General features: G+C 35.8%; 1 protein-coding gene across 12 annotated transcripts in view; it reads right to left on the bottom strand.

Annotated features, from left to right (window-relative positions):
• HDAC9 (histone deacetylase 9) overlaps positions 1–18,616 on the bottom strand; it is a 455,649-nt gene that overhangs the window by 87,401 nt on the left and 349,632 nt on the right. For all 12 annotated transcript variants that reach the window (XM_064704437.1, XM_064704440.1, XM_064704439.1 and 9 more), the window contains 4 exons: positions 14,150–14,205; positions 13,821–13,908; positions 9,373–9,492; positions 8,951–9,048 (listed from right to left, as the gene is read on the bottom strand). In XM_064704437.1, the coding sequence (XP_064560507.1) occupies positions 8,951–9,048; positions 9,373–9,492; positions 13,821–13,908; positions 14,150–14,205 (362 nt within the window). The remainder of the gene's footprint in view (positions 1–8,950; positions 9,049–9,372; positions 9,493–13,820; positions 13,909–14,149; positions 14,206–18,616) is intronic.

The raw sequence follows: 18,616 nt of genomic DNA, 5'->3' as shown, positions 1-18,616 counted from the left end.
CTGCTTAATTAGGTTAAATGTAGTCACAGTGTTTAAGATAAAATCCTGCCACATTTACTCAGTGAAAAGCCTCTGATTTCACAAATTCTTTTTTCAATGATTTTTCCGAGAAGCTACTATTTTGTGTAAGCAACAGCTCTGTATCTTAGCTATGAATTATGATGTTGTGCACAACTGAGGTCTGCATAAACTAATGAGACAAATGATCAATTGCCTTCTAAATCATAACCCTAGTATATGTGATTACAGGACAAAGACCCCACTTCGCCTGAATAAAAATATACACAATGGTAAGTCACTCTACAACTAAGCATTTTTCTTGTACTGCTTGTAAAATTAATGTCTCAGAGCTTGAAGTCTGATGGATTCCCTCACACTGGGTAATGACTTACTATCCAAGAAGCTGCACTGATTTAATGGATTACTGATGGCCCAAGTAGTACTGCTAATACCATATAATGATGAGTCATAGACCTCCCTGAACTTATTCATTAGACATCTATTTTTGAGACATTTATGTTTTCATAGTTTCAAACATCTCTCCACAGGACTAAAGGCTGACTTCAAAAAGTAATGAAATACTTGGAGTTAGGGCTCCAACAATATCCAGTAACCAGAATCCTCAAGATCTTGCAGCACTGAACACAGTGCTATTCAGCATGTCACAATTTTATAATCCGGCTCTTGCCAGATTTTCTATTTTTCTTTAGAATTACTGCAGCTTTATTTTCTAAAATTTTTTTTCTATGAAAAATGCTTATTTCTTTTGTGCAATTATTGTATAGGTAAACTGTAGCACAGACACACGAAGTTATTGGGATAAAAAATATATCTCCAAGGAATTATTTGTGTAAAAGCATGAGAACATCTATAAGCACAGACATGCCCTGGAGGTACTCACACAAACTAACAACTGAGACACAGGTGTGTGAGCGTGAGCACACCAGAACCTCACAACACTTCTTTGCAATCCTGCTTAGATTTGAAAGCAACAAAATAAAAACTCCCATTTATTTGTCTTCTTTAAGTATTAAAAGAAGAATAGTGGAGATCTCATTAGCTAAGCTAGCTAAAAAAAGCATGAATAAGAACTGTGTAGCTGAAAGGCCTCTGTTTCTGCTGTTCTTGAAACAACACTTCTGTCTGATTCTGGATAATGGGCTTTTAATAAAAATATCCACCAAAGGAAAACAATTAAACAATACATAAAGCACCAGGGTGCAATCTAGTGGTTCTGTTACAGTCTGGAGCTGTTCCAGCAGAGAACATGTGGATATTTTTTACAGGCTGCAGTGTAGTTCTCAAAAGTTATTATAAAGCAACAAAATTTAAATTGGAACTGGACATCTATACAATCACTCAGTGTTGCTGTAGGACTTTTAATTCTGATCTGAAATATATCTTCATGTAAAGACCACAGATATTTTGATTTTTACAGTAAAAGCATCTTCTCCACTCTTGTTGCTGTTTAATTTCTTCCAGGATGTTTTTGGTGATATTTCTCAACTTTTCCATCAAAGTATTTGACAATATGGCAATTCTTTATCCATACACCTCTATTCTTTCATCTTTCTGGCTTAACAAAAATTGGAAAATGGTTATATTGGAAAAGAGTTCAGATATATACTTTTCAGTACTTTTAAACTACAGACCATGTACAGCTTGGGGTTTTAATCAAATAGTTTTTAACCTGAAGCACATAAACCTGACACATGCCATATTTTATTATCCTTTCTCCTCCACCCCCTACTCTGCCATGTCAATAAAAGAAACTGTGCATCTGTAGAAAAGTAAGCCAACACTAATTAATTTCTGTAATGAACGGTTTCACTTTTGTAGTTCCAGTGAATTAAAGGAGCACCACATACAGTTTTAAAAATCCCAGTACAGTAAAGGTGAAAATTTAGGGTATTCAGTCAGAAGAAGTTAGATTTTCCAAATAAAAGCAAAGAAGTAAGCAGAACAAGAGGTTGCAGGTTATAAACACTGTTGCCAGTTTTAGTTTTATGGTGAACTTTGAAGTATAACAAAATGCTGAAAAGCTGTTTATACCACTGTTTCAAATGCTTTTAACTCTGCTTCTCCATTTCCTAAAGACTCAATGCTCAAAACATTTGTCAAGGAAAAAAAAAAAGCATGAAAATTTATCATTGTTACAAAACCTTCATCACCACACTCAAAAAAGAATTCTAAAGTCACAAATCATCAGGACTATTGAATGTTTACATATGAAACTTATACTCAAAGCAGATTTAAAAATTATTCCAAGCAGACTTCTACCTTCTTCAAACTTCTTCAAAAGAAATTGCTCAGGCACTCTTAAGTTATCTTTCTATAGCTGATGGTATGTCTTTGAATTCTCCTAAGACATTTTCTATGACAGAAGAGAAAAGAGAGATATTTCTGGTTGAAATGAGCATCTTTTAAAGACACCTGGTAGAAGTGACAAGGTCAGAAATTAAAAATGATTGAAACTGTAAATAATACCTGCAGAATGCTATGGGTGTCTGAAAGCATACCATACACATTCATACAGAAAACATTGTTTAGATTTCCTAGAGCTTCCATGACTGTGTTCTGTTCAGCCACATTTTTCTTCCTAAATGCATTGCCCTTGACAATGTAGAAGGACTGTGGGTAACAAGCAGTCTCAATAATGTCCACTTGCATTTGGGTAAATCATTATCTGCCTGTCATACACTACTCAGAGATTCTGCCTTCCTCTATACACAGTAAAATGCTGAATGCACTTCTGCCAACAATTAGACAAGAGAAATAACTATAGTTGTGATAACTTTTTAGCAGTTGTTACAAAGCAATATATTGAGAAATAAATAATTAGTTTCCATTAGTAAAGATAAGGATGGCATTTGGCTAATTCTGAGGCTATTGTGAATAGAGTTCGCTGATAAAACAACAGGTTGAAGTTCTGAAGATGTTACTGGAGTTTACTTCTTCTTTCATTGACTTATGAGGCTGAGTAACTAACTTGTTTTTTTTTTAACTGCTCCCTTGCTTTTGTTTTTTTATCTCTTTGAAGAGATATCAAACATTATCAAACATTTGAATCAGAAACTTAGTCTTATTGTAGTTTTTAGACGTCATCTAGTATAATATAGCCTCAGCAGCAGACTCTGGAAATTACAGTCATAAAAAATTAATAGCATTAAGTTATGGGCATTAATAATCATTGTTTAAAAGAACTTTATACTCAAAATCTATTCTTGGTGGAATTCATTAAACATCACAATACAACACTGTACTATGACTCACTTTCAATAGTTAGATACAGCTGAGAAAAAATGCTGATTTTTGTCTTCTACATTATTTTATGTTTATCAGAAACCAAGGTTTCTACTCAGAGTTACACAACATTGCAGAGCAGGGATGCCAAAGACAGCCATAAAAATATTCAAAATCATATAAATCGATGGTTCGCCCTCATGTGGTGTATTTAGCTCATTTCCAGAAAATAGCCAAGCCTCAGCAATGAGCAATTAAAGTGATTTGGCAAGTGGATACGTTTCTAAGTGAAGAGAGATTGAAAAATACCAGAAATACTGTATTTTGAGAGAAGAAAAATAGGAAAGGACATTACACAGATCATACAAAAGTATTTAAAATAATAAATGTGGACAGGGAAGAATGTGAGTTTCATCTACACATGTAATACATAAACAAATGGACATTTAACGAAAGTGGAAGACTAGTGATTTGAGTTAAAACAAAGAATTTTTATTTTTCAGACACACATACTTAAAACCACGAAATTCAATACCAACAGGATAAATGAAAGTTCTAAAAGTTATCTCAAATTCCCTAGTCAACAAAAAAGTTTTAAAAGTAAAATTTACAGGAAAATTAAATTCATAAATAAAAATACATGCCATGTATACTTCTACTAAAAAACATAAGGCATGTATAGCAATATAGTGTTCTTCTTAGCATTTATGAGTTAAATTCTAACGTAAATAGTAAAGAAGAACTACAGTCAATATCTATGCTGAAACAGAGTTAACAAGGACAATATATATATGAAAATATCAAAAAGTACTTTTACAGAGTTTTTCATTTGAAATGTCAAAATTAAATGTCATGAGATCTGGTAATGAAAAACTATGGAAAAAACCAAATTGTATACATCAATTCAATATTTCAAATTAAGATAATTGCGCCCTGTATGGCCACAAGATGAAAAGGAATATTTTTGTTAATATTTTTGAGCACAAACTAGAATACAGAGAGTTTTAAACATACTGATTTTCTCCCAAAATAATCACTAAGGACTGCAAGACAGGATGAAGATTTTCTGCACACCTTTGTTTTCTTTCATTTTTACATTTTAACACATATGATTTCAACCATGATTTTAATTTTCAACTTTGTTTAAAATTATATTTTGGGGTAATTACAAATGTATTTTAAATTAAATCATGGATATAGCTCATCCTTAACTCTGCCTTATTGCCACCTATTTCTTTTGAATTTGCTCCCTTTCTTAAATTAAAATCAAACATGTGACTGCTAAAAGATAATATTATCATGAGCTATTGCTAATCATTCCAAGAATCACACACACATACATGTTTCATTTTATTTAAGCTTTTATGGCCAGGTTCATTTATATGCTGTGGCTTTTTTGTGCTGCTCTGGAGTAGTGCAAAGCAACCAGAGCATTCTGCCTGGTTCAGCTAAATTTACAACTCCTTTGTTGAATAAAAGCAGTGCAAAGCAGTTGGAAGGCACAGCCCAGTTTCCTTCTGTCTCTTGCTTCTCTTTCACTCTTGTGAGCACTCTCATTTGTTTCCACCACCTCCTGCATCTTCTGTATTCCACTCTACAGAAACACATCTCTCCTGTCCCCTGCAAACTCCAAGTACACACAGAGACATATGTGCATGTACAACACAGACCTGAGCCTCTTTCTGCTGCCTGCTGTACTGAGCACATCTGGTGCAATGTGGAGCTTATGAAAATAATTATTTCAACATTACTCGTCAACCATTGCTCTCATTTTTTTCTAGAACTGTTGGCAGAAGAGAGTGGATTACATCCTCATAAACTCAAGTGTAAAATCATCCTCCTAGAAAACAGCCACCATATCCTTTGGCTTTCAAAGAGATTAAAGCAAATTTAACCTGAATAGGTGGAACTAAATGATGAAACAAATTCTCTGGAGGGATACTTCAGAGCTTAAAAATAATGGAAAAGAGCTGTGCATTTTTGTTATCTTAGGAGAAAAGAAGAGATGCCTGTCCTTTAGAAAACTGTCATTATTTCAAGGAATTTTTTTGTAGCTGGGCCAGTTCCTTAACTATGGTAAACATCAAACAACACTCTTCTGGCAAAATTAAATGGCATAGTGATTTGATTACTGAAATTATTTTCCATTCTACAGAAAGTTCTCTATCCTACATTTTCTACTACCTCCATGCAAACTTATTTTCTTAGTAGCAATAAGAAAGAAATGAAAACATCTTTTAAAAATGAATGAGCAGTCTTCATCTTCAGCTTGGCTACAGCCACTTCAATTTGATTTTGCAGTAGAAAGAGTTAGTTCAAAAATATAATAAACTTTTCATGTAGCGCTGAAATCAAAATGGCAGACACAAACCAGCACCCTAATTTTTCCTGTTTCCCATTACAGTCCCAGGGCAGCCACTCACTCAGCATGCCTTTGAAGTGATTACTCTGTGCTCAAATTTTTCTGTATTTTCACACGTGAAAATTGTTTTTTCCTGAAGAAATGAAAATATTTTGTCAAACAGTTTGGATGAAGACTGAGGTGGAATATTATTCAGTCCTAAAAAGATTTACATAAAACAGAGTTATTTATGCAATGGGAAATAACTAGTATTCTGCTGCCTGCAAGTATATAGGTATGCGTGTAAATGCTTCTAAAAATATATTCTGACCTAAAAATTGATATCAAGCACATTGTCATATACAATACCTGGTTATGAGCTGAACTCTAGAGACAGAAAAAAAAAAGCCTTGGTCTCTTTTTCTGTGAACATTATCATTTAGAAGAATCTCTGCTGTGAAATTTGACAGTCAATCAAGTAATAAATAACAAGCTACCTAGTGTCAATGCTGGTGACACTCCAAATATGTGCTTGGCACATTTCTAGGATGAAATTAAGGCTCCGCTGGTGATAAAGTGAAAGCTCTGTGCACGAGCTGGAGAGTTTTAGATTATTTAAATGCAAATTTCTCAGTTCCTAAGAACTCAAAGGATTAGGCTCTGTAACCAGCAGGAAGCCTCGGCTTCTGTCCAAACAGGCTCCACCCATCTGCAAATTTACACCTTGGTTAACTGGAGAGGACCTTCACCAGTATCCACTCCTGCCTTCACTGGTGAATGAATACGGCCCAACCTCTCTGTCTACTGGTAGGTATATAGAGAAAATATCTCAATTTTCCCCTTATTTTTCTCTTAAGATTGAAGATGTCGAAAATTTGCTCCACAACTGAGTTTGGACCTTCTCTGTAGGTCTGTCTATAAAGCATATAACCTAATATAAAAAAACCAAATAATGTTTTCCTTTCTCTGAAATTCACTTATTTTCTTAAAAACTGACTTGTTGTAGACAGAAACTACAGAACAACAGCTGATTTGTTGGGAGAGCATGGCAACTCTTCCATTGATTTTCTGTACTTTTCTGGACTTTTGCCAGTCTCACAGTTCTGCTCTGTACAAACTGAAAACTTAGGCTACATCATGTGTGATGTTTTGGATAATAGCAAGGATAGATTCTGGCCCATGGATAAAGTGTCTCTTTACTAGGAGCTGTAAATTTACCTACCACTCAGACCAGATCTACAGAAACAGCTACCTGGTCTGTCCTAAGTAATTCACAAATTTTTGTATCCACCCTTCTAAGTGGCATGCTGTTTACTTCAATGATCCCCATTCAAAACTGTCATACCAGTCATACTAAATCCATGTCAGCAAGACCTACAGAGGGCAAAAAGCCTGTGATCAGGTCAAAAGGGGCTGAGAGTGTAGGGAAACATTTCCTGTTGTTGCTTGGAGAAAAACATTCACATTCATTACAACATTAATCACAAAGTTAAATGGATGCATTTAAAATAGCAACATTAAATTTTTCACCATCACCAATTTTTTCTAAAAGGAGATTCTAAACTTAAATTTTAATTTATTTGCCTTAAAAAACATATAGTTAAGTTTATGTCTGCATATGATTAGTCAGAGTGTAGTAAGTTACACAATTTTTATTTTCCTAGTGTTGCTTTGCTTAGGAACAGAGACTGAAAATCCCTCTAAGTGAAGCAGAGTAATAGGCATAGCAGCAATATTAGCTGCTCCAAACAATTTACTAGTGTGCCTTAAAATAGAACTGTGAAGTACATATTTGTAAATGCACTCTTAAGCCCAGGTATTTTTCATCATGGTAGCAGAGGTACCAATTATGGTTACAGTCTCAGTATGTGAGTCTTCTGTTGAATAAACTGGGACAACCATTCTCTGGATCATTAGATGGCCACATTACCTACATCATTAGTGGGACGATTTGGATCCAAACCAGGAATGCTGGAGTGGAGATACCAGATATATTAGTATCAGACACTAATACCAGTGAATTGAACCATTCCGTTCTGTTCCATTCTGTTCCGTTCTGTAAAAATCACATGGAAGTATAGGAAGTATCTTGGAAAGAGGTTGATGCACTACTGAGTGTAGAAAATTTGGAGTCAGACACCATTTGTTTAGACTCTTTTTAGATACAGACAAATACAAATAAAATTAAAACTTTTTCCACAATAATAGTGGGATGAATGTGTAAGGCTATTTCTCTCCCTAGCACTTAGACTCTGATTTCAGGTGTGTTGTTTATTAGAAACTCTGCATATTATTTCATGGGCTGCATGGAAGTTCTTTGGGAAGAAAACAAAAAAAAAACCCCACAAAAATTTCAACAAACAAAACAGGAGTTTAGTGGGTTTTTGTGGTGTATTTTCAATAGAGTATAGTCAAGAACTGTATTTGGTAATTGCACTACTTCAAACTAAATGTCTTGAAAGACATTAGAGATACACATTGGTTTTCTCATTGCCTTTCTTTCATATCATATATTCTTTTTTAAATGAAACTCTATTTCAGAGGTGTAGCATTTGCCCAGATTTGAAAGATAAACCCCACACCTTCCCTAAACGTCACTAAACTCTTCCATTGGATTGTTTAACAGTGAAAGGAAATGGTGTATCTAAGACAGGACACTGAAACTCTAAAAGATAGTGTTTGGTACTATTCTTATCTCCTCTGGTCCCATGAAAATAAGACTTAATAGATAATGAGGCATCACCTATGAAGGAATAAAATTTCATTTATGAATGAGCTATTGAGAATATCCATTATGAGTGAGCAAAGAGATATACAGAATGCAACATTTCCTATCATTCTCATTGCAGTATGCCAAAATTGTTTACTTTTAATTCAATAACACTTTACTGCAATCTGTAGAAAAAAACCTAATAGTCAAAATTGTGAGCATCATAATGAGTCTTTTAAATGAATGAAGAACACTGGATTTGCACCATACTTTATACTTCTTTCCGTCTGCTCTACTGGCATCTAACTGCAATCAATGTGAATGTGAGCAGCAATTTTCTTCTGCCTGGCACAATAAATACTCACATTTAAATTTTCTAGTTATGGAAGTAAGCAAGCTCAAAGCAATTTTACTGGCATAGCATAATAATGAAAACACAAATGACCAATTAAATAAAAATTTTTTGTTGATTCTGCATGGATGATCACAACTATTAAATGACCCATTTTTAAATTTACTAAACTCTCATATACTGGAATTCCAGGATTAATTTATTTTCACCATGGATTATTCTCCTGACTTTCAATATTACATTAGCTCTTATTAATGTGCTTTTGTTCTACAAACAGTTTTCAAGACTTTTAAATGGTACCAACCTGAATGCTGTGAGATACTCAACATCACCCATAGGAGGATCCAAGCCACCTGTCCAAGCAATATTTATGTTATACCCCTCGCCAGGGCCACTTCCAACCTGAAAAAAAGAAATAAAATGCCAAAAAGGGAGAAAAAGCAGAAGAAGGAGGAGGAAAAGAGAGAGGGAAAGGGAAGAAGAAAAAAAGTTCTCAAATGTGCATTAGAAACAAACATCAAACAACATGTCAGATCAGGCTTGTTTGACAAGGACTGCTCTGGGTTATGCACTTGTTCTCCACTGGTCCCCTGCTCCCAGTAGACAATTTGGTAATCTGGTGTAATTTAAAGAACCAGAGAAGGACAAGAAAATTAGGGGTAATCATGCAACGCAATTACCTGAAAGATACAAATAAAAATGGGGCTCTAAAGAAATAAACCTAACCTCATTTGGGGCTCCACTGCCGGGGAAGAAGTTGCCTTCATCATAGCGATGGAGGGAAACATACAGGATGCTGGGGTCAGCATAAAAAGCCTGCTGTGTACCGTTGCCATGGTGAACATCCTAAAGGAGAAAGAAAACAGATGACAAATGTAATAATGTCCAACTCAGTGTAGAGAGCTCAGTTCTGCTTTCTTTTACACCCCCCTCCTCTCTCTCTCTCTCAGTTTCTCTCCCTCTCCCTTGCCCTCCTTTTGTCTTTCCCTTTCCCCCTCCCTTCACCACCCCATACTTCCTGAACTTTCAGGCAAATTACTCTTTAATGCACTCATTTTTTAAACTGGCTTCTAAAAATCAGGAAACCATAGCGAGCATGCCCTGGAGACTCCAGATGAGCAGTCATTGAGAAATCCCAGTCCTTTTGTACAATTAGATATTTATACACCGGCTCTTTGTACTCCTTGCCTCAGTGATGGAATCTAGCATCCTGTTTTATGGAGGAATTTTATGACTTATTAACTGCCAACAGTTCATAACCCCTCAGGCTTAATTAACTAGCCTCATTGGCCTCTGAAGAAAGACTAATGTTTAAACTACAAACTAGTATTTTGCAGAAGGATCTATGGTTTACAGAGCTTTTTCACAATTCTTGACAGAACACTAAACATAAGAGTATTCATTGATTTGCCAAGTTCCACCATTGAGGTCAAAGGCTCTGCGACCAGCTGAGTAAATTGGCTTTCTTGAAACATTCAGTTCTGTTCAGTCCCTCAGCAGTTAGATCCACATCAAAAGAGATGCCAGATGCGGAAAGGACTTCATACTTCATTTTTGCAAAATCATGACGGCAACAGTTGAAGACACAGGAATATGATCTCATTAGCTATTAAATCATCTGGCAGATAGGATGGTGCCTTCCACAATCAAGGAGTGACCTTGGTCAGCCTCCATATTTCAAACATTATATAATGACCGTGAATAAAATTCTATCTTTAAATAAAAGGCTGACAAAGAAATGCTGACAGTATATCTATAAAACAAAGGCTGATGATGCAGACATTTCCTTTTTTTGGTTTGTTTTCACAGTTCACTACTATTCTATGTGGTTAGACACACAATTTTACAAGTGAAAATGGAAAATCCACTTGCCTTTCAGTAAAAATTAAAATGTTTCTTCACTGGTATTTCTAAGAAGCTGAAAAGTTTTAGATATTTTTTCTTTTCCTCCTTTAAGCCATCCTTTTGAAATTTCTAATTCAGAGGATTAAGGGGGACAGAAAAACTATGCTGAATGGCAACACTGTCATTGTCACCCAGTCTGTATTTTTTTCACAAATGTTATGAGGTTTAAATCCAATTTAGTGTCTGCAAAACAGAAGTCACATTCTCCTCACTATGCCTACTCCAGGAGGGCTCAAGTTGTACCTCAAAGTGGGCACTGCCAGTAGCATAGCAAGCACTGAACATTGCTTGTCCTCCCTGCCAGCTGAAGCAGCCCATGAGTTTCACCCGCATTGTTCAGAACTCTCTACATTGATTGAGTCCTACTTGTACTGCATTGTGCTTGACTTGGACCTCCTCTGCGACCTCTGCAGGGTAATATTATAAGACTTTTCTTTCTTTTCTATGTTGAAAGTACTTGAAACAACATGAGGATGGAGTTACAGCCCAACTGTGACTTAATGCCAAGGTTAAATGTATCACATGAGACGTGCAAAGGAGAACACAGTGGTCTGAGGCTGTTGAAGATTTCAAGGCAGCCAGTCTAGCGTTAGATGGCTCTTACTGGCAAATGAAGTAAAATCTGGCAGGCAAACTAATCCTGGAATCCCATTCAGTCTTCAGCTGTGACAGCGCTAATTGGTTTACTCCAAAACAGACTCAAACTCCTATGAGCATAAATGCAAGTATGGATGATCCTGGAAAGAGGATTTCAACAATCTGACAAGCTATGCTGGACACATAGATAGATCTGAAGGGACACAGTAGGACTTTACTTTGTTATTTTAATTAGTCTTTCTTTTCCATATATATTTGGGGCTTTAGATATATTCTTTCTGCAACAGTTTCCAACAGAGAAGGAAAAATGATAAAGGGGCATCGAGATGTTTCTTTTCCTTATTACTTTTTTTTTATTATTCAAATCTCAAGCTAGCTTTCTTGTTTAAACTTTGATTCCACTAAGAGCTCTTTTTTGAAGAGCAGTTAGCATCTCTGATTAGACAAAGGAATGTGTTCTTTCAGACTGCGGATGTCAGCATGAGGGAAATGAGTTCATATTCTGCCCTTAGTGGATCAAATGTATTCAGGGTATATAAGACAGTTCAAAACCAGAGATTTATGCAAATGGCAGAATGAGGGACAATATACTGTCAGATATGTCTTTTATTTTGCTGTATAAATAGATTAAATAGATGAAGGGAAGATTGACAATTAAAAAGTTAAGAATTTATATATGAAGACATGTAGCAGCTATGAAGACTACACTTAATTTGTAACTAGAGCACACTTTAGTGTGTGGGATTGGATATTACTTTTTAATATTTATATTGTAGTAACACGTACAGCTGCCAACTTGCATGAGGTCCTGCTGTGCTAGCCACTATCAAAATATAATCTTAAAGGTTAATTTCAAGTCTAACATCTGTAATTCCATTCTTTCCTTCAGATACCCAAACTCGGTTGGTGGGAATAAAGATGTCACTATTAACTTGTTCATTCATCCAGTTTGGCCTGTGATTTATCCATAGTTTGCATGCATAAGAACTTTTCCATATGAATTTTTGTTCATCATTGCTCTGGCCATGGAGCAGACTAGGGACTGGACTGCAACTGCTCCAGGAATGAAGTCATCTGTGTCAGCCATATATTTCTTCCCTTTCACTCGCTGAGTTTTTCTGGTCAATGGGACAGTTGCAGAAAGGCTGAAAATTCCCTATCTGCTTTCCTGGGTAAAGATAGACAGCTTCACAGGTAATCATTTGCACAGGTAATGATTTGCACATTTAACCTTGCCGTGAAAAACTGAAGCTGAATTTCTAAGTGCTTATTGGCTAAGTATATCAAAGGGAAGTGTTTTGGGTTTTTTCCCAACGAGGCACATATAACATTTACAGCCAAAAAGACTTAAAAACATGCACAAACTTTGAGTAGGCTTTTCCCATTAAAAATGAGAATAAACAGAGAGTTCACTTTTGACCAGAATTTACATCGATGAACTGAAAGATTCAAGTCAGCAAACAGACATAACATACAGTAGAAGTGAATTTTTCAGAAATAATAGTTTCTGGCAGTTTATAATTATGTTTCTAAATGACAGCAGAACAATCTGAGAAATATTTCAAAAACATTCTAAGAATATTTAATCTACACATATAGTTAGTCTGCCACTCATTTTTCACTTACCATTCCTTCTCCCACACTCCCCCTTTCTCTGCTTCTCTTCAACAGTCAGTACGCATATTTAACTGAACAAAAGTGCTAGATGGTAAGGCCATGACTCCACAATAAGATTTAATTATGAGTGCAGATATGAACAAGATTTAGACTATTAAGCTCTACACTTCAAAAACCCTTTAACATATTTTGTCTTTAAATCTTTTATCACCTGCAAAAATTAATTAAGTGCAGATGTAACAGGTTAGGTTTTGATGCCAGGGTTCATTTCCTGTCTATGCTTTGTCAGACACCCTATTACACCTCGTCGTGAACTGTAGGAAAACAAAAATGGTGCTCATAAATCAGCATTCAACTTTCCTTGGGCTGTGCATTGGGCAGATCCTTTGAGTGCAAGGCAGAGCTCCAATTCATTATTCATGAAAATAATATAGTCAACATGCCAAATGTCATCTGTATTTAAATAATCCATTTGTTAAATTTATTAAGTATTGTGTAAAATGCCTTCTATTAAAATACAAGACTAATCCAATGAAGTGGATTTTTAATCACATAGGTTTTCTTCAGGGAACCACTAAAACCTGGAATACATGACTAGAAAACTTCTTGGGGGGAACAACCTGTCAATTTGTTTAATAATATCAAAGTTATACAACAAGTCAAATCATTGCAAACTGGGGAAAGTTTGTTACCAGTGCAACAACATTCTTTAAAGAATGTCTGACTACTTAAAGTTTCTATTCTGTAGGGAAAAGTAAACTTGGGTTCGGTAGGGTTATTTTAACAGTGGAAGTATCAATTCATTTAAGGACCATAAAAGTTGCCCTGATCTGTGCCTTCTTCTCATTAAATTGCAGTTAACACCATTAAAGTGAAACATAGATGTTTATAGCTTCAGTACTGCCATCCTGGCTTTAATGAGTTCCCAAAATCAGAGGAAATGCACACCTTTATTACTTGTAGGTATTAAAAGCAGGAAAGTCAGATTTATAAATACAAATCATTATCTTCCATCTAGATGCACTTCAAGTGTGATGCTTGCCAAGAATACATACCAGATCTACAATCAATATCTTGCCTATATTTAGCTTGTCTCTCAAGTATTTGGCAGTAATTGCAATCGAATTAAAAAAGCAGAACCCCCTGTGGAATAGAGAAGAACAGAAATAAGAAAGCAAATCAGCAGGAAAACAGCTATAAATAATGTTCAGAGCATTTTAAAAAATGCTATATGATCTCTGAGGCCATAAATCTGCTTCTGGGAGTACCTAGAAAGCCTTTTCAGTCATCTGCTAGCAATTACAGTTCTTCAGAGACATGCACAATGCAGGTGATTGCCAGTAACCTTAGTGCTCCAAGATGGGCAATATTCCCTGGTACTTACATGGCTGTTGATTCTTCAGCATGATGGCCTGGGGGCCTTACAACAGCAAAGCCATTCTGTAAGAACAAGATAGGTTTTCAATTATCAGCTTAAAAAAATACTTGACTCAGAGCAAAACAGAGCAGCAGGCAGAGAGGATTGAAATCTATTAGAGCTTCTTGAGCACTTTTTCTATCCAATCACCCTTTCATAGTACTGCCAGAAATAATACTGTTGAGAACAGTGGCAAATAAGCTATTTAAATACACACGTGTGCATACATACACACACACACAACATGATCTAAAAAGGAGGAAAAAGGCAGGATGAGAAAGCCCTGTTACTAATTCTGCTGTTTAGAATTTGTATTTAAAACGAAGATCATCTAAGATCATGTAATCCTAATTTGCTCTATCTTGAGATCCTTCAAAATAGAAGTAGCTTGAGGTATATATTTTACATGATTAGCCATTGTTAACCTTATCTCTGTATAGACTAAATGATAAATTCAGACCCCTCCACACACACATAATTTCCATCAGTATAAAAAAGATGACAATGAACACCCCATATTTCTGCAAACCGTAAATTACACTTGGGAACCTGCCATGCTCGCAAGTTAATAGATTCCCTGAAGTCAATTTCTAACACACTTTCTGGAACTGTATGTACATTTCATAAAGTACAGCACTGGGATCAGTGATGACCAAGGAATTTTTTGCCTCTGGAGTCACCGAAGATAAAAGAAAAATGGAATTTCCATCCTTCCAGTGTGGGTATGGTAAAGGGAAAATGTAGAAGTGCTGGCAAGGTAGCTCTATTCAGAAAGTCAGATTACATGTTCAAGAAGCAGTGTCTCATATCATATCAAATTTCTCTTACAACTGTTAGATTCAGGAGAAACACCACTGCTTCATAGTATTTCCTCTTTATTTCAATTACCCAAGGTAGTCCTTCTATTCAGTTATATATATGCCATCAAGTAAGACAATTGCCATATACATAAAAATAAGAAATTATAATCTGCGCGTGAGATACCTGCCCATGAGATATCTTGTATTTTCACACAGCTTCACACAAACACTAGATGTGTATGTATGCCTGCATGACCAATCAAGCATTGTATTCTCAGAGAGGAGGGGACAGGAAAAAAGATTGTAATACTTCTGTATTTTATTCATCAGTATTGAAGTATTCCAGTTTGATATACTAAAATTGATAAATGTAAATGTTTCTTCTCTTTCCTGAGAGAAAAATAACCATCATTAAACTTTCACTCACACTGATGTAAATACAGAGGGACATGGCAGTTAATAGTTACATTGGTTCCTCTGAATCTGTTTATTTACAATCATATGAACGCATGGTTTGTGTGTACCTGTGGAATTGCTTCACTGGCATTTATTTATAAACAAATACTACCATCTTGTCTTATTTAATTTGCTGCTAGATGTAATCTGAGCAGACATCTGCCAAGTTTTGTGGAGCATGGCCAAAGTTCTATCAGAGTTCAGTAAACTTAAAGTGCAATACCAAGGGAGTGCATGGCTAACAGTGGTTCTTCTGGGCACCATTTAAAGGATCTGAGGGATTTGATATCATTACTTATTTTACATTAAGTGTCCAAATTAAAAATACAAATCCAAGCAAACAAAACACAACAACCCAATAATTAAAAAGCACGAAAACTATACATGTCAGTATTCATGCAGGCATTCCTGGATATGGAATATAAATTTCCTATAGATCAAGCACACCAAAAAAAAAAAAAAAAAGGCATTATGGACTGCACTAAGCCAGCTTTCAACTCTCAGCTAAAACTGTATTCTCTATCTTTATGAGGATTTTTTAACATTTTCTTCTCACACAAAACATGGCTTAAAGAAGAATTTGGCAAAGAACTCTTTTGTAGCCTTTATGAAAAAACAAAGTATGCTGATGAATGTCGGGATAATGAGCTGAAAAAAGACTCCGCAAAGAGGGTATTAGTAGAGAAAGAGCATGATGCTACCTGCATTTTCTTCTCTCAATATTTTTAGGAATTTGGAAAAAGTCCATGAAAGGCTTACAGCTGCCCCTGCTCAGCTAACAGCTCATCATCTAACTTTATCAGTATTCCCAAAAGATCAATATAATTAAGATGATTATCTCTAGGAGGATTTCATGGGGCAATATAGAGACAGAAAATATCAGCACTGCTGTTTTTGACAATATGACTGTTACAGTGTAGGCTTCTCTTCTGTTCCCTTTGACAAGGCTCTTTGGAAGCCCTGTTTTATTACATCTAGGTAATTTCTGGAATCAGAGCTTAACTATCACAGTTCTCCACCAGCACAGAGGATATTCACAACAGGGTCATGACCACTTTTTATGAGTTTTTACATCACAAAAAGTTCAGTATTCACATGGGAAATTATCGTATTTTAAGAAATACTGAATATTTTAAGAAATACTGTGCATATGTTACGCTGATGATAAAATACATAGTTGAATTATACCAAACACTGAAAACTAGTTACCACACAAAATTATTGGCGACTTTTGTTCAATTGATAAAACAATTTCTCCTACTTTCAAACTTTGCATGAACACAGCATACATTAGTACAATGTAACATGATTTTTTTTATTATTTAGGCAATTTTAAATACCAGACAGTGAGCTCAGTAGACAGCAGAACAGTAGACTGAAAAGCAAAAATTTGCTTTAAAGATAGAAAGACTAACACAGAGCAATATGTTGAAAATGAAGCCAACACACATAAATTCAAAGCATTTTTGTACAGAGCCTTATTTATATTAGGATACAGACACCTTTATAAGTAGACAGAACATTAAACTGACTGACAGACATGAACATTAGAAAAACGATTCATGTCTGCGCCATTATGTGGTTACCTTTATTTAAATTTGAGGATTAAGAATAAAGCCTGAATAGAGATATTCGAAAATCTGTGCATATTTGAACAACAAAGGAAGAGAAGTCTGCCCAGACTCAGTTTATACAGAAGATCAGCTGCAGATAAACCTACTGACTTGGACCTTTAATGAAAACTAAGAAAAATGTTAGCCTTTTTTCCACAGTCAGCTAAGTACACTCCTCTTTCATGACTTGGATGCTTTATTTCCAAAGAACAGAGGTGTACATCCTGCTATGGCCTTCTTGTCTTTGGTGGTCAAGTTAATCCCTTTCTGTAGCATTCTGTGTTACAGTGTTGGTCTACATCAATCTTCAGTATCTACTGTGCCTCTCCATGAACCTTTCCAAGACAAGAACTCAAGACAATACCATAACATGAGTGGACAATCCAGGGCTTAGAACTGACCATCTATTGCAGAGTTCCACTGGTGTTTCTATTACATTACCTCCATACAGGAGGTAAAACTAGATGCAGACAATTTTTCTCTAGGGCAATATGTGGTCACTGTGGCAAGGTGTGAATGATTCTTCCATTCACAAGACAGTCTTGAGAAGCTTGGTCTGCCTAGATTCCAAGTGAACCAAGAGTTTCTTGGACAGTCAGGTACTCCAGGTATGGTGAGAAGCCTCACTGAAAAGCAGTGCATAGTAGTTTCAGCCTAGTACTACCCTAGGAAAATGATCTGGCTTTTTGCAGACTTTGAGAAAAGCCAGTGCCATGCAAAAAGTAGCCATAAACCACAACAGGTACCCCAAGAGCACTTATTGAAGTAGTAAAAGACTCAGGTTCAACTTCTTGAACATGCGGATGACTTTGTAATTTTTTTTCCCACACCACTTTGTGTACTTAGATTATGTGGTCCATAAAATAGATTTTGACATACATCTTTTCAGTCTAAGTTTTCTAACAATAGGACTGGAGTTATGCTCTTCCTCAGCTTTTATTCAAACACAAAAAATTGTTAATTAATATTAGAAATTGAAGGTCGTCTTGTATTTTAAGCTGTAAACCCCTGTATGAATGAGCAATGACATCTATGTCATCTCTTCAAGGGGCAAGAGGCACTGAATGAGCACAGGCTTCATATGAAGAAACTCTTTTATTGTGTAGGTGACCAAACAATACAACAGCTTGCCCAGAAAAGTTGCAGAGTCTCCATTCCTGGAGATAAACAAAAGCCGTCTGGACATACACCTAGGCAAGTAGCTCTAGGCAGCTCTATTTGAGCAAGGGAGGTGGACAGAATGACCTCCTGAGGTCACTTCCAACCTCACCTGTTCTCTGTATTTTAGATGGAGACCGGGTAACTAACTGAGGGTCTGAATTCCACACTTGAAGCTCAACTTGCTCCTAAGGTTAGGTGCTGGAAGTTTTTAATTTCTATTTGTTTAAATCCCTTAACCTATCTCACAGTTAGCTCTTAAAACTATCAGTGCTTAAACAAGGCGGTCTTGGACATGCACTTGTTTTTAATGGAAAGGTGCTGTTTTTGCTTCAATGTGCACATTTCAGAATGAGAATTATACAGAAAATGTATAATACATCATTATACAGAAATGTATCAGTTTG

The sequence above is a fragment of the Zonotrichia leucophrys genome, chromosome 2, assembly GCF_028769735.1.
Source record: "Zonotrichia leucophrys gambelii isolate GWCS_2022_RI chromosome 2, RI_Zleu_2.0, whole genome shotgun sequence".
NCBI lineage: Eukaryota > Metazoa > Chordata > Aves > Passeriformes > Passerellidae > Zonotrichia > Zonotrichia leucophrys.
Note: the sequence above shows the minus strand (reverse complement) of the source record. Positions and strands in the feature narration are given on the sequence as shown.